The 14,529-nt window shown below is 38.3% G+C and overlaps 1 protein-coding gene across 2 annotated transcripts in view; it reads right to left on the bottom strand.

Moving 5' to 3' along the window:
* Positions 1 to 207: 207 nt before the first annotated feature.
* zgc:172282 (leucine-rich repeat and fibronectin type III domain-containing protein 1-like protein) overlaps positions 208 to 14,529 on the bottom strand; it is a 158,878-nt gene continuing 144,556 nt past the window's right edge. The window contains exons 11-12 of one of the 2 annotated variants that reach the window (XM_034865793.1): positions 13,104 to 14,217; positions 208 to 1,082 (exon numbers count right to left, since the gene is read on the bottom strand). Coding sequence is in view for 1 of the 2 variants with exons in the window: in XM_034865799.1 (XP_034721690.1) it covers positions 14,210 to 14,217 (8 nt within the window). In the remaining variant the exon portion in view is untranslated. Of the gene's footprint in view, positions 1,088 to 13,103; positions 14,218 to 14,529 lie in introns of both variants that reach the window. The other variant, XM_034865799.1, reaches the window with a different exon arrangement.

Below are 14,529 nucleotides of genomic sequence, written 5' to 3'. Positions count from 1 at the left end.
CAGCATACAACTCAACAACACATTTTAAGTGGTGTAGTAGAACAGGACATTACACTGTCTATTGAAATGACTGTCATTAATGTTTTATCCTCACTGAAAATTGAAAACATGATATTTTTTGGCAACTACAACAGAACTAAAGATGGAGATAGTTTCAGAAAGAAAATGTAAACAATGCAGCCAGTCTAGTAGACAATTGTCCATTCTTTTTTTTTTATTGAAAAGATTCCACACACCATAAAAAGTACATGTACAAAACTATAAGATTTGAAATTGCCTTATGTACAAATACAAAAGATAAAGCCCAAAGAAAAAGTGAGGGGAGAACAGAGAGGAAGAAAGTGAAAACAAAGGTTATGTTTTTCTTTAGTTTTTTGAGGTGTGTTTCTTCTGAGATGAGTCAAAGGGTTTGAGGTTCTCTGTCTATTTTCTCTTTTACCAACTTACATCTCTGCAGGAAACAATCTTTGTGATAATGATGACATTGGGAATGGCCGCAAACGCAATCCCACACTCATAAGGACAGTACATATCTGAGATGGCACCCACAGTATGTACCACATGTCACATTTACTATAACCAGCATGGTGTCAGCATAGGAATAATGAGAGAGAGGCTAGTATAGAAAACCTGGCTCATTCTGATGATTGATGTAAAGGGATGAATGTCGGTCCCACGTGAAGATGGAACTCTTCAGAAAGAGAACATTAGGAGTGACCTGTTATACATCATTCTGTGTGCATGTAAACACACTCCACAGTTAGAATGAGAATGAGGACGTGGTAATGAAGATAAGCTGAGAGCCTGGATGACTACAACTATGATCTTATCAACGCAGGTGGTGCAGTCATCAATAGGCACACAGCATTCTTCGTCATATTAAAGTATTTAGATTTCCAGTGTAGAACTGTTGGCCTGTAAGTTTATTCAGTGATGCCAGTGATGATGATTTTGATGAGGATGAAGGCTGAAATTGACACAATTTGGCTAACTGTGATTTCCCACTATGTCATATTTTTTTCTCTTATCTGTTCATGTTTTCTTCTTGACTTGAGACGTGGCTTTTCTCCTGATCACTGGATCTGAACTAAAGAAAGACAAAAAGAGAAAGAAAGAAATTAGCTTGCATTTTATTTTATTTAGAGTTATATGTTTCAAAAACTGTTTGTATTGGTTGCAAAAGGAAATATTGACCACTTAAGTAAGTCATGGCTAAAGGTGTTTGCGGTAAAGACCAATTTGATTTAAATTCTGTCATTTGTAGTTCCAAACATGAACAAAGGTAACATTTTTGTAATCTTTTGATGCAAAAAAAATATTATCTGAAGATGTTCAATCTTAAAGCAGAGTTTATCAACACATTTAACATTTTATTTATTTTCAGCCTTGAGCAAAAGACGTGTTTGTCTGGATAACATTTGTGCTTTGTGTGTCATGGGAAAACCGCTGCAACTGTGTGTGTGCGTGTGTGTGCGTGTGTGTGCGTGTGTGTGCGTGTGTGTGTGTGTGTGTGTGTGTGTGTGTGTGTGTGTGTGTGTGTGTGTGTGTGTTTCTTTTTCTAAACATGTCCACAAAGCTTTTCTCTGTCTGTTGCATCTCTGTGGAACAGACCAGGCCACAAAGTACACTTCTTCCGTCTGAACATGCAGAGGGATGGCTGTGATGGGCAGATACTCTCTGGGCAGCTCAGATAAGAAAACATCTTCAACCCATATTAGTTACTCACATTAATTTTGTTCGTTATTTGAAAAAAAGGAAGACACAGAGTGAAGGCCAGTCAGTTGAATTGCTGGCTCTCTCATTTACAGAACTTTACTGTAGATACTGGACCCGTTTGGTTAAAATCCAGTGAAATTAAGTGTTTGACAAAAGAAAATCTTCTGTTTAACTTTTGACTGATATTGGGTATACTCATATTATCTCTGCATTCTGCTTGTCACGTAAAACTGTAAAATAACAGGATTTCCTAGAACATACAGAAACAAATTATTATTTGCGTTCTGCTAAGTGACTGTAGATTAATGGGAAAAATGTGACGGAAAGCAATTGGCCCATTCACCAAACTCCTTGTTAAACTTGAAAAAAATCTCCCCACTGCTGGCCTTATTTGTAGTGTAATGTGAGCATGGTAAAATGATTAGCTGGCACATTGTAATGCTTCCAGCAGTCCCTTTATCTAACACAAAATAGCAAACAAAATATTGATTTAAACAGACAAATAAGAACTTAATGGGAACAAGTTGGCAGAATGTGTTAGAATGTATGATACTAATGGGGATGACAGGCAATAGAAAATAATTGGACTGTGATATAGAAATTATTGAACAGTCATAAATTATTTCAAATGCCAATGTTATTTGCAAGAAGCGGTATTAATCCTCAATCCAATAAGCTCCTCTCTGACCCAACGAAGCTCTATGCGATGACTTGGCACAACAGCAACTCTCTGAACACCAGGTGCAAACTTGGCTCTTGCACTTTGATGTTACATAATAATCAAGTGTGTGGGAAATAAACACTTCCTGTCCATTATTAGCACCCCTTCACTATCACCATGTACACCATATTTCAGAATTTTAAAGGTTCATAAGTTTGGCTTCTTGACATTGGTCAAATTAAAAGTTAATATTATACTATGCAGGAGTCTTAACATAGAGCTTTTACTCATGAGACAGTTTCCCAATGAGCCTGGAGTCCAAGCTTGTCCTCCCAAGAGAATACTCAGAGAATCCCAAAGCACAAATATACAACACTCCCAAGTTTACCTCCAAGGCCAAATGATTGCCTCTTTTTAAGCTGCATTTACATTTTAAGAGACACTGAGTTTGCTCTGTAAATGAAAGGAAATTATATCTGTGCAGTTAAGGGAAATGTTTATTTACTGCCGTTAAAATGGTAGTAGTCTGTCATTTTTTGAGGACCTTTACATGAAAACATAAAATGCCACAACTGCACGTAAAAAAGAAAGAAACGGATCAACATGTATACTATATTCTACATACTAAGGTTTGCAATATAACATGGTCTCCGCAGCTGGATGTGCACAGATAATTTTACTCTAAAATTAGTGTAAAAATTGCGCTTTAAATACAGTTTCATTTGCACTGTTATAAAAATAGCTTGTGACAACATGCACCCTTTCCTTGTATATAACATGAAGTGTGCAGTATAATTATACAGGTATATTTCATAAATAAAGTCCAAAGTGCTATTTTTGGACTGTGCAGTGAGTCTAAATGACCTGGCATGGGCCCCTACTGAGGTTCTGTAGTCGAGGTCCCTGCCTGTCACAGCTGGCCCAGCGGTGAAGATGGTTTTTGTGTTACATGAGAGATCATCAACAGTGGAAACTGTTCCCATTAAATAAACAATTCATGACAAAACAATGAATTTGCCTTTTTTCCTTATAAATGCCCACCCCACTCTTCCACCTTTTCGGTAACGGGACGTTGTTGCGGCGCGTCAGCCCTGCTCCTGACACCCAGATTGAGATGCAAGACATTTGAACTGACTGTTATGCACTCTCACACGCAGGCTACACATTCCACTTAATGTTGGTTCAAGTGATTTAACCCCTGCCATCCCAAAATAATAAACTGCAACATAAGCATGAAATGTACTGAGAAAGTACTCTCTGATTAATGTGAACCACCACTTCATCTGACATATACTTTAATCGTACTTGAACTTACAATGATTATGTAAAAAAGACATCTAATCTTATCTGGATGAGGATAAAATAACACTGCTGTGGTTTCTAAGCGAATGTCTTTATCTCAGACTGCATCCCCTAGGGTATATTGCAAATTTAGAGCAGTTGTTAGCATTATATGGAGGTCTCTGCTGCATTATTTTTTATTTCAAGCCACTGATGAATTATGTAACATATACAATAGTAATGCTTTAATATAGTATTTGGTCCAAACCGGGTTGTGTGACAAACATAGACTAATCCCAGAAGACCTGTTAACAAAAATAACAATTCTAGCATCTAATGCAAAATAAACATTCAACACGTCTTGATATAATAAACCTCAAAACCTTTACCCGTAAACTTATCTAAACCAGACTGTAATGTATTAAAATTAGCTTTTGAAGGCTACAAAAACACTAACTCCAGAGCTTTGTTCCGCCTGATATTAAAACAAAAGATTGCCCCTCAATTCTAAACCTCGGCCTGCCACTTCTAATGCCATTATTTTCTTAAAGCATTTAATCCACCAATAAACCAATAGGCCGTACAGAGCACTATGTTTCTAACACCTAAATGACTCCAATTTTCAAATTCTCTCTCTAAACTCACCATCGTCTTTCTCCCCCGACACAAAGTGCATCAGCGTTTTTTGGTGTAATACTGTCAAAATAACAGCCAAAGAACCATTCCAAAGGTAAAACCTTTAACCTGCACAAGATTTTAATCCAAAAAGTCAAATTTTCTCTCCCACCTGCAGAAGGAATTGGCTTTCAGCAGAAAGAGATAAATGGAAGGGTGCTTACTCAAAGTCCCTGTAGTCAAAAGATATGTGAGTGCTTGCTCTGCCGTTGATTTAGTGGGTATTTGTTTAACGCTTTACATCCACTGTCTCACTTGTAAGGCAAAATAAGATGCAACAAAGCTCATCAAGACAAGGATGTTTTTCATTTTCACATTTTTAAAATGGTGTGGTGGGCGATGCTTAAAATTAAATGATGAAATTGAAGACGATTGATCAAAAACGTATCGACATCGGAATTCTAAAGCTGTTTTCAATGTATTTTTCCAATGACGATAAGATGAACCGATTCCATTTTCTAGGACGATTTCAATTTACGAGTTTTTTTTTTATTGAGTTTGACTGGCCGATACCAATTTTAGCTGAATCTGATTTTCATTTTTTCTAACCACTTTACAGTACACACAAACAATTTCCATCTTTTCTTTCATGAAAAACTTTACATTTTGCATAGAACGTAGACACAATTTTTAATAGGGAATCGATTTGTTGTAAATTAGAACTACATACACTACTCCTGGTGTGGGAAATTCACACACATCAAAGTGCAATCTTTGGAAGAACCATTTCCTTCTAGGGTTGATATCATCTATCGTGATGTCTGACCAACATTACGATGGAGAGCCACCATCGTATAGAATGATGATGGTCCGTCCGCGCCTGTCGGACCAGGAGCTTACCGCCAGTGTTTCAGTTGGACTTAAAAGGTATTTACAGTGTTTAGAAGCGGGCTGGCTACTAGTTAGCTGACGCTAGCTTTCATGCTACATAAATAAGCCGGACAGAGTTGTCCCTCATCTGGCGATAGACACTCTGCTGTCCCCGGCCGTCCTGTTGGCTCAGAGCTCCCCAGACTAAGTTTACTGGTAATGATTAATTTTGCACCCAATGTATCGCAAGAATTTTTGCAAAAGTTGAGAGCGCAGGCTCGCCGTTGTGTAATGCGAGAGAACATTGCAGCGACTGATTCGAGAGGTTGTAATCACTGAGTTGGGGTTGTTCTGGAAAAGTGACTGAAGTGAAAAGAAAAAAAGAAAATACGAGTACAGATTTTTTTTTCTACAAGCTCTCAAATCATATTCTACAAGTGCTCACATTGCATCTATGCGCTCTCACATTTGCACCATATTTACCTTCATACGGCTGACTGTTTGCCTGAGATCAGCCTGGCAGACGGTGCTACAGATTGTGTAATTACGGATTTATATTTCGTCATAAAAACTTTTAAAATTATCATTCATTTATTGTTATCAAGGTAAAATGTGCAATTAATTGTGATTTTGATGTTAGGTCTTATTGTGCAGCAGTCACACTGCATTTAAATGTCTTTATATTAGCGTAAACCTACATAATACACTGAATTAATATCGGCTGCTATCCTAAACTTTCAATTACTACGCCAGAGTGTATATTGGGCTCCTGCTATGAGGTATACCACAGGGTTCAGTAACAATCTTCAACATTTTCATCCTTGAAATATGCAGTTAGCATTCAGAAAACATAGCGGCCGCCATTTACATGTAAATGGATAAAGGTGTTTTGTGTTTTGCGGTTTCATTTTGAAACCTGCTGAATAGTGCTACTACATTTCTTTTTTCATTTGTTTGCATCTGCATCTTGAAGGTGCACCATGCATCAAACAGTTCCAGTTCTGTGCTGCTGATGAGATGCAGCTAAAGCTGGTGTACGCCATATACATCAGCTATTGCTGAGTGGTAAATCTGCAGCATCCAATTATAGCTTTGCTCTCTGCAGCATCTGCTGCTATACTGCCTTTCGCTCTCATTTTCACACACACACACACACACACACACACACACACACACACACACACACACACACACACACACACACTTTTACCTTTTACAAGTCTATGTATCACGAAATGTCAGCCAGTTTCAGTTGCTATCGTGTTTAATTTTTAAAATGACTTTAAATATAATCGCCGCTCCCTCATTGGCATCACAGGCTCTCAGTGCCAACTAACGATTATTCTGCCTTCCAGAGCCAAAGGTTGAAATCACTTTCAGTGCTGCAGTATGCATGCGTCTGACTGTTGTGATCTAATGGAAAAAGAACATCCAATAGATTCAATACTGTTTCATAATTTAGCATGGTTTCCATTGTTAAGACATGGTGCAAATACACTGTGATTAGGGTAAAAGCTTTGGTACACTGAAATAATATTCCACGCAGGGAGTTGTGAAAATCAGCGGGCTGTAGACTTTCACTGAATACACAAATGGACAGCCGTGATTTTGAACAGCTGAATATGCAGCTGACCTTCACAAGCTGATGCTGGAACACAGAGGAGCTTTTTGCCCAACAAATCCCAGTGGTGCTCACATCTTAGAGCTGAACACTGCCCAGAAAGCATTTTGTTAGGCCACTTCAGGGTAGTTTAGTATTCACAACTAACCAGATGTTTTTCCCGGATGGGTGACAGGCAGAAATGTCATCTTTTTAGTGTGCTTGTCACATGAATCCATCCACTGAATAACTGTTGGACACACTGATACGTTCCAAAGTATCAACATGTTCAGTAAGTTTATATATTGTCCTAAAAAACCTAGCCTACGCATATCAATGGGAGGGCGCGGAATCTTTTTCACGGAAATCACTTCTGACTCGCTGAGCAGGCCTATGCGTTGATGAATTTCTTCAGCTGAGCACATCATTGGCCCTGCTGTCAAGATCTTCTTTCATAACCATTTAGAAGGGGTAAAGGAGTCACACAATAAACACTCACAAAAATAAACATGCATTGTGTGTACATTATGCGTGTGTCATCTATTATTCATACTATGATGTTTTCTTTCTAAGGGACCAAAGACAACTCACTGCAAAGTACCGCAATAGCTCAATACACACTTGAGTAATCCTCCACACATTCCACTCACTGTTCTCCCCTCTGTTCCTTTTCTTCTTCTCCTCTTCCTTCTCCTTAACTTTGGCCGTCGTCTTCGCATCTCCTATCTTCCTTTGTCTCCTTTTTTAATCCTTTGTCTTTTCCCATTCTCCTTTGCCTTTTCTTATTCAGAAAGCTGTTTATCTTGCTCAGCCTCTCTCCCCTATTTCTCTCTTCCCCCTAACAGTACAATTTAAGATTTCATACTGGCATGATAAGATCGCTGCTGGAGCATCTGTACATACCAGAAGATCATGTCAACTTACACTGAGCACACAGAGCGTGTGAATGCAAATTGTGAATTATCTCACAGAGACCATATTCTCACATTATCCCTTTTCCTCGGTCCCGGTGCATCTGAACCTATCCCTCCTCCATCTTTCTCTCATTCTCTGTTTTCTCCCCGCTTCCTGTCCTCCATTTGCGCTTCCTTCTCCCTTTTATCTTTTCTCCTCTCCCTTTCCTCTCTTTCTCTTCTCCCCTTAACTACAGGCACCTTGTTGTGCTCTTGTAGTACAACACACACACACACACACACACACACACACACACACACACTCTCTCCACATGTGCTCTCCCTTTTTCTTCTTTCGAATGCTTCTCGCTCACACAGCAGGTAAGTCATGTGTAATGCGTGCAGGATCCAGCAGTGATATGTCGGACAACCCAGGGTCATTTCTAGATCTCTATATGTGTGTGTCTGTGAAAGCGATGTCAGACAGTTGTGTACAAATGCAGCAATCTATGCATAGTCACGTCTAGCTGCATCACCGCTACATCAGGCACCAGATGTGACATGCTGCTTAAAATTGAAGTCGTAGCATGGCACAATCAATCTAGTTTCGTTCAAATGAAATAAACCAAATGGTTGCTACTGCAAAGCTGGCCACATTTTGAAACCTGTCACATCATGTGAAAAAAGTTCCATGCTCCCGTTTACATGCAGTATTTTAAGTAATGAGACCTATGTGCAACATAACACATATGTCTCTTATACATAATCCGTTAAGGGATTACCAGATCATTCTATGTGGATTAAATAGAGTTTAAAAGAATCAACTTGTCACTGTTCTGTTGCAGAGCAATATAACCCACATTCAGAGAACATATTAACAATACATTAACATTTTGTGAAATACGCTTATTCTCTTTCTATCTCTCTTAAATGTAAAGAAACCTTGTCGGTTAAATTAATAATACTACACACAGCAGCTGGTTATTTTAGCTTGGCATAAAGACTAAACATAGGGAAACAGTTAGTTTGAACCTAAATGCCCTGGTAAGAAATGTTTGTGCACACATATGGCGTAGAACCACACATTACTGATTTTACATTTCTGTGAAGGCGAGCTGTTTTTCATTTCAAGTCAAATGTTACTGTATGCTAAGGTAAACAGCTGCTAGTTGTAGCCTTATATTATCCAACTATGGAAGTGGTGTCATTCCTCACGAAAAAGCACATTTCCCAAAATGTCAAACTACTTCTTAGAGTGTTTTCCCTCCAAAATGAAGAATAATATCCTTATTCGTAATCACACAAGACGGACATATTTCAGTCAAGATAATGTGCTTTTAATGTGCCTCGGTGACAACTACACTTTCTGCACATATGGGCAGGAGGGAAATGTTCTGTAGGGGGAAAGATCAGTGAACAGTGTCGAAGAAGAGGGAACAACATGGATCAGTCAGTCCTCATCATCATCATCATCATCAAGGTGTCTGCGGAGCATCGAGCCAGTTTTATTCACTTTTATGACTAAGAGAAAGAAAGGAAAAAAAGCATACATTTTTCCCGGAGACAGCGTTACATATGTTACATTTTCTTATGTTCCACTCGTGACTCAAACAAGAGGCATCATAGAACTAATCAAAGTCAGAATTAAGCCTCTATCATATTCGTAACATGAGAGGAACAAAGCCATAAATGAATATAATCTGGCCAATATGGAGCAAATAGAGTGGAGTCTGGAGAGGCCATTACAAAATCTGCCATTGTGTCTTTGGTAAGGATGTGCAAATAATTTGTACACAAGATACAGAGCTAATATGATGCCAAGGAAGGGGTTTTACAGTCCCAGGACGGTTTAACAATTTAAACTTCCAAAAAGTTGTTTATTATTAAATTAATTCATTTTTCTTGGCACGACAACCATATTGATTTTAACTGTAGAGATCACAAAAATGAAATGTCCTTTCTACCTGTTCTACAGCTCATCCCTCTGGTGTAACACAATGCATTTGTTTTTTGTCAGATACCATAAATTACTACAGGCTAAAATCTTTTAATACCATCCCTCTACGTACCCAGAAGTCAATAAACTGGTCAGTCAGGCAAAAAATTAAAAAACACAGCATATTAATAATCCAAAACAACTGCAACCAGAGAATCTCAGGTTAAAGATGGGCGACAAATGTTATATTACAGAGCTAGTTTTATTTTGATATGGGAACTGTTTTTAAACTATGGTTTTAGTTTGTGTTTTTGTCAAATGTGGTCGTGTGTGTGTGCGTGTGTGTTAGGCCTTCTCAATTATGTAAGAAAATAATAGTCCAAATTATTTTGGCCAATATTGAAATCACTATTATTTAAAAAGAAAACTCATTGACTTTTTTAATAAAACAAACAACAACAGTTAAGCTTTCTGGATGGCATTTGTCATATGTTTATGTATGTGTGAGTGTGTGTGTGTGTGTGTGTGTGTGTGTGTATAAAAAATATATATATATATATATATATATATATATATATATATATATATATATATATATATATATATATATATATATATATATATATATATATAATATACAATATACACACACACACACACGCGGCATATGTCCAAAGTTTTCACTAACTTTCTGAAGCTGGTGTTACTGTGCTAATGGGGCGCTTGTCTTTGGCCTAAAGGTATGCAATGGAATCTATTATATTTGTCCTTCTTTAAACTCGAAGAATTATGAGTTTCACTATAAAGTGTCTTTAATAACAGACTGCGTTGCAGACCGTGTTGCCGCAGTTGTCTTCTCTTTATAACTCTTTATTAACATTAGTTGGTCATACAGGTTTTAGGTGGTCAAACAGTTTGTGATGTTACCAAGTGGTGCAGACATCACCGTGTAGAAAATCTTGCAGATGATGCGTTTCTGTTCTGTAATGTATGTATGATTCCTAAAATCAAAACTTTTCCCAGACAGAAGAGTTTGATCCCCCTTTTTGGTCACCGAATGCATCTTCTTTCCCTATGCCAACTTAACTTGAGCACTTTAGTCGATGATCGCGCATCAGATACCACAAACAGGAGGGGAGGAGTAAAAGTGTGAGTGTTATAACCATAGACTGTATATTATATGGACAGAGCAGAAAATGACCCACTTCTCACTTGATTTATTACCTCAGTAAACATTTTCATAATCAGTTTATGGTTTCAATCGCTAGTTTTTAGTCATCTGCAATACAGAATGAAATGTTTGAATAATGTAATGTAAAGTGTGTAACGTAGAGTGTGTAAAGCAGCGTGGCCAACTCTCAGCTAACAGCACAGTCAGATATCGCCCAACTGTGTGTGGCTCCTCCCGCTCATCTAAAATCGTCACATCCGCAACCAAGATGGTTTTGTCAGGCTGAATATGTTATCTTTGGCCAAACCAAAATTGACATTATATTGCCAATTAAAGTAATAATTGGCATATAAAGTCAATGCAATCTACCATGTTATTTAACACCAGTGCACAAACAATGAATCAGATAGAGATAACTGCTGTTAAAATAGTAATATACGTAGATACACTGTGAGAATAATTCATGGTAATTATATGTAAGGGTAATTAGTGTGTGTGTGTGTGTGTGTGTGTGTCTGCATGTGTGCGTGCATGTGTGCGTGCGTGCGTGCATGTGTGCGTGCGTGCGTGCATGTGTGCGTGCGTGCATGTGTGCGTGCTCATGCATGTAAGAAATAATCAAGATGGCTTAAACAACCATCTCCAGCAACCACGGAGAGAGGAAATGTTTGTGTAAACAGCTTCTGGTGTCTGACATCTGCAATTACAATTATACTGTTCATGCTGTCGGACACACACTACAAAAAAGTGTTTCTCTTTGTTATTGAAATGCAAATTAAAACTGAAGACACGTGTCATGACTGGTGGTCCCTGCAACCTCTTTTAACCACCACTTACAGGATAAAACATGTTTTTGGTTCTCTGTCTAGTCAAAACACAGATACAGCAGAAATCACTGTTTTCTCACCATTTTACCTGTCTTTTGAATTTATATTCGTTCTATTAATATAATAGGATGGCTTGCAACAGTCCACTGATGGCAGATATCAATATAAAATTACCAAACAAAAAAAAGAAAACAACAAGCTATGGACTCCCCTTTGTTATTTGGCATGTGTATAGGTTACATTTGCTTGGGAAAAGATGAAATGTGGAGCCATTTCCACCCAAGTACTTTTTCATTCAAACAACATTCTCTTTGTTAATTTTGGTGTGGCATTGGTGTCAGACATACAGTATGATCTTTGGCCAAACCAAAATTGACTTGAAATTTCCAATTAAAATAAAAAGTGGCATATAAAGCTAATGAAATCTACCATATTATTTAACCCCAGTGCACAAACAATGAATCAAATAGAGATAACTGCTGTTAAAATATTAATATAGATACACAGTGAGAATAATTCATGGTAATTATGTGAAAGAGTAATTACTATATGTGTAGTCTAAAAAGCTTAGAACATGTAGTTTTGTAAATATCTCAGAATGGATACACTGCGATTTTAGAATAATACATCTTTGTTTAGCTTGTGATTGGACTAATGTTTCAATGGAATTTCGAGAGGGCATTTTAAAAAGCAAAAGTACACAAAGAATATAACATGGCAAGGAATGATTCCAATGAGTCAAGGGCAATATTCAACTAGTGGTGGGCTGTTTTGGTTTACACTCACATTCAGGTACAATGGAATATATAGTACTTTTTTCAGGGGATTAAATAGGTTTAAATAGGTTTATAACTCTGGTAATTTTCCGTTCAGTGGGGAGCTAGTTGTGTGAAATTTGTCTACATGACACATTTGCTATTGATTACCTCTAATAAAGATGTATCCTGATTTTGACAGAGTAAATCTCTCCAGTCTGGGTACTGGATGAGTTTAATTGAGTTCCTCTGTCCATGACTAAAGGCATATCGCTGACCTCCCTTGTAAAGGATAAGTCCATCCCTGGGGCTGTGGTGTTAGCTTGTAACTATATCCTCCCAGCATATCATATTCTCCACCAGCATTCAATCACTGCCTCCGGCAGGTAGAAGAAAAACAAGAGACGTGCATGAAAGGAGGAGTAACTGCCACTAAAGAAGTGAGAAACAAACAGGAGAGTGTGTGGGGGGGACGCATTCCCTGTCACCTGTTGTGATATTGTCAGTGGGGAGTAGTAATGAAGCAGGTAGTTTAGATTTGAAGGCACTCGTTAAAACGTTCATTAGGTTACAGAGCACTTGCGGCAGGAGGAGACACTGTAAAGTTTAAGTGTGTCTTAAACTATGGGACAGGACCCACAATTGGTAAACGGCCAAGGTGAGTGCCCTTCAGTCACCATGTGTCACACTAATGAAGACTGGGTCTTTAAGCAGGAAAACTCCACATTTGGCTTCTTGTGTGATGTTAGGTTAAAAGGCTAATCAGCAGATTACTCACCAGTTTAAGTGGCCCTGTGGAGATGGTAGAGAGGCTGTTAAGGGTCCACAAGGTCCTCATCAGTCTCATCCAGTGGAAAGCAGTAGATATCGGACCCGAGCAGTAGAATACACAGACTAGACCAATAGATAACAGGCCTGTCTAAACTGGTCCGGTTTAGTCTGCACAGATCACGTGCACATTCTGAATCCTTTACTGATGTACATTTCCAGTTCAGGCTCCACTGGGTCCACGTTTGGGTCCAGTTTCGTTCAGGTTTTTGTTATATCTCTGATTGAGAGATAACAGGTTTCAGTCAAGGTTAAGATCCAGCACCAGGATCAGCTCAGCTCAGTTCAGTTTGGTTTAACATAATTGGAATATTCCGCGTTGATTAATAGAGTGGAGCCAGTGAGAGCCAGTCATTTTCAGATTCCTGTTTGTTGTAGAAACAGTGAGCCATTATTGTAGATGTTAGCATATGTTCGTATCCAAAAGCAGACCCAGCAAGACATTTGTGGTTTTGTTCCCTCTGTTTGTGCAGTCTAACATACTGTATGTCCAGGTCGAGTGTGATTATCTATGCATACAACTTTTACTGTTTAGCCATTCATTTTCTGTCTGTTGTTACCTGCGCTCGTTACCTGTCGGTGCATGTTAATGCGGTTCCAAGTGTTGAGTTCAAGGTAATTCATATTTTCTGTCCATTTTTATGTTGTGACACATCCACGTCTCTTTAAGTTTCTTTTTTAACTTTGTATCCACTTCCACATTGATACAAATGTTTAAAAGTGGAAAAATCACCATTCGTTGTTTGCCTTTTCATGAAAAATGAGGTTTAATGTGATCATACTGACAGTTGGATCCTGCAGCAACTGGCCAGTCAACGGCTGAACAAACAGCGGGCCTTGACGTGGTTGTCCAATCCAGACATGAGAACCAAAATTAGCAGTCAAAAGTAAACCAGACAGTATAGGTCTATTATCTCATGATACTCATGAAAACAAAGTAATGGGTATAGTAAACAGGAGATACAGGAGAGGAGCTATAGGGCCTTTTTTCTTCAGTTTTCACCAGCTTCTCCCTGGTGGTGACGTTCTCCACATCTGCCACTCGGAACAACATCATCAGGGGTCTGGAAAACAGGAGAGCAAGAACACAAAGGCTTAAAAGTACTGTATTAGGCTAGAAGGAAAAGAACATTTTTAAAAGGACTTTACTGTTCTAAAGGGGAATAACAAGTGGGCTAAAAGGATGATTAAAACAGGGATGAAGGGACAGGGATTGACAAAAGGATAGGACACCAAGGTTCTTGGAACAAAATAGTTAAAACAGCAGAGGTCTAGAAGACACAATTTAGCACCTCTGAGATCTGGAATACACCAGTTAAAATGCTAATAGCACTGACGATTAAGAATACAACCGACTTCGTGTGTTGGTAAAGCAC

The sequence above is a fragment of the Etheostoma cragini genome, chromosome 3, assembly GCF_013103735.1.
Source record: "Etheostoma cragini isolate CJK2018 chromosome 3, CSU_Ecrag_1.0, whole genome shotgun sequence".
NCBI classification, from domain to species: Eukaryota; Metazoa; Chordata; class Actinopteri; order Perciformes; family Percidae; genus Etheostoma; species Etheostoma cragini.
The sequence above is the reverse complement of the archived record's forward strand: the minus strand, read 5'-3'. Positions and strand labels throughout refer to the sequence as shown.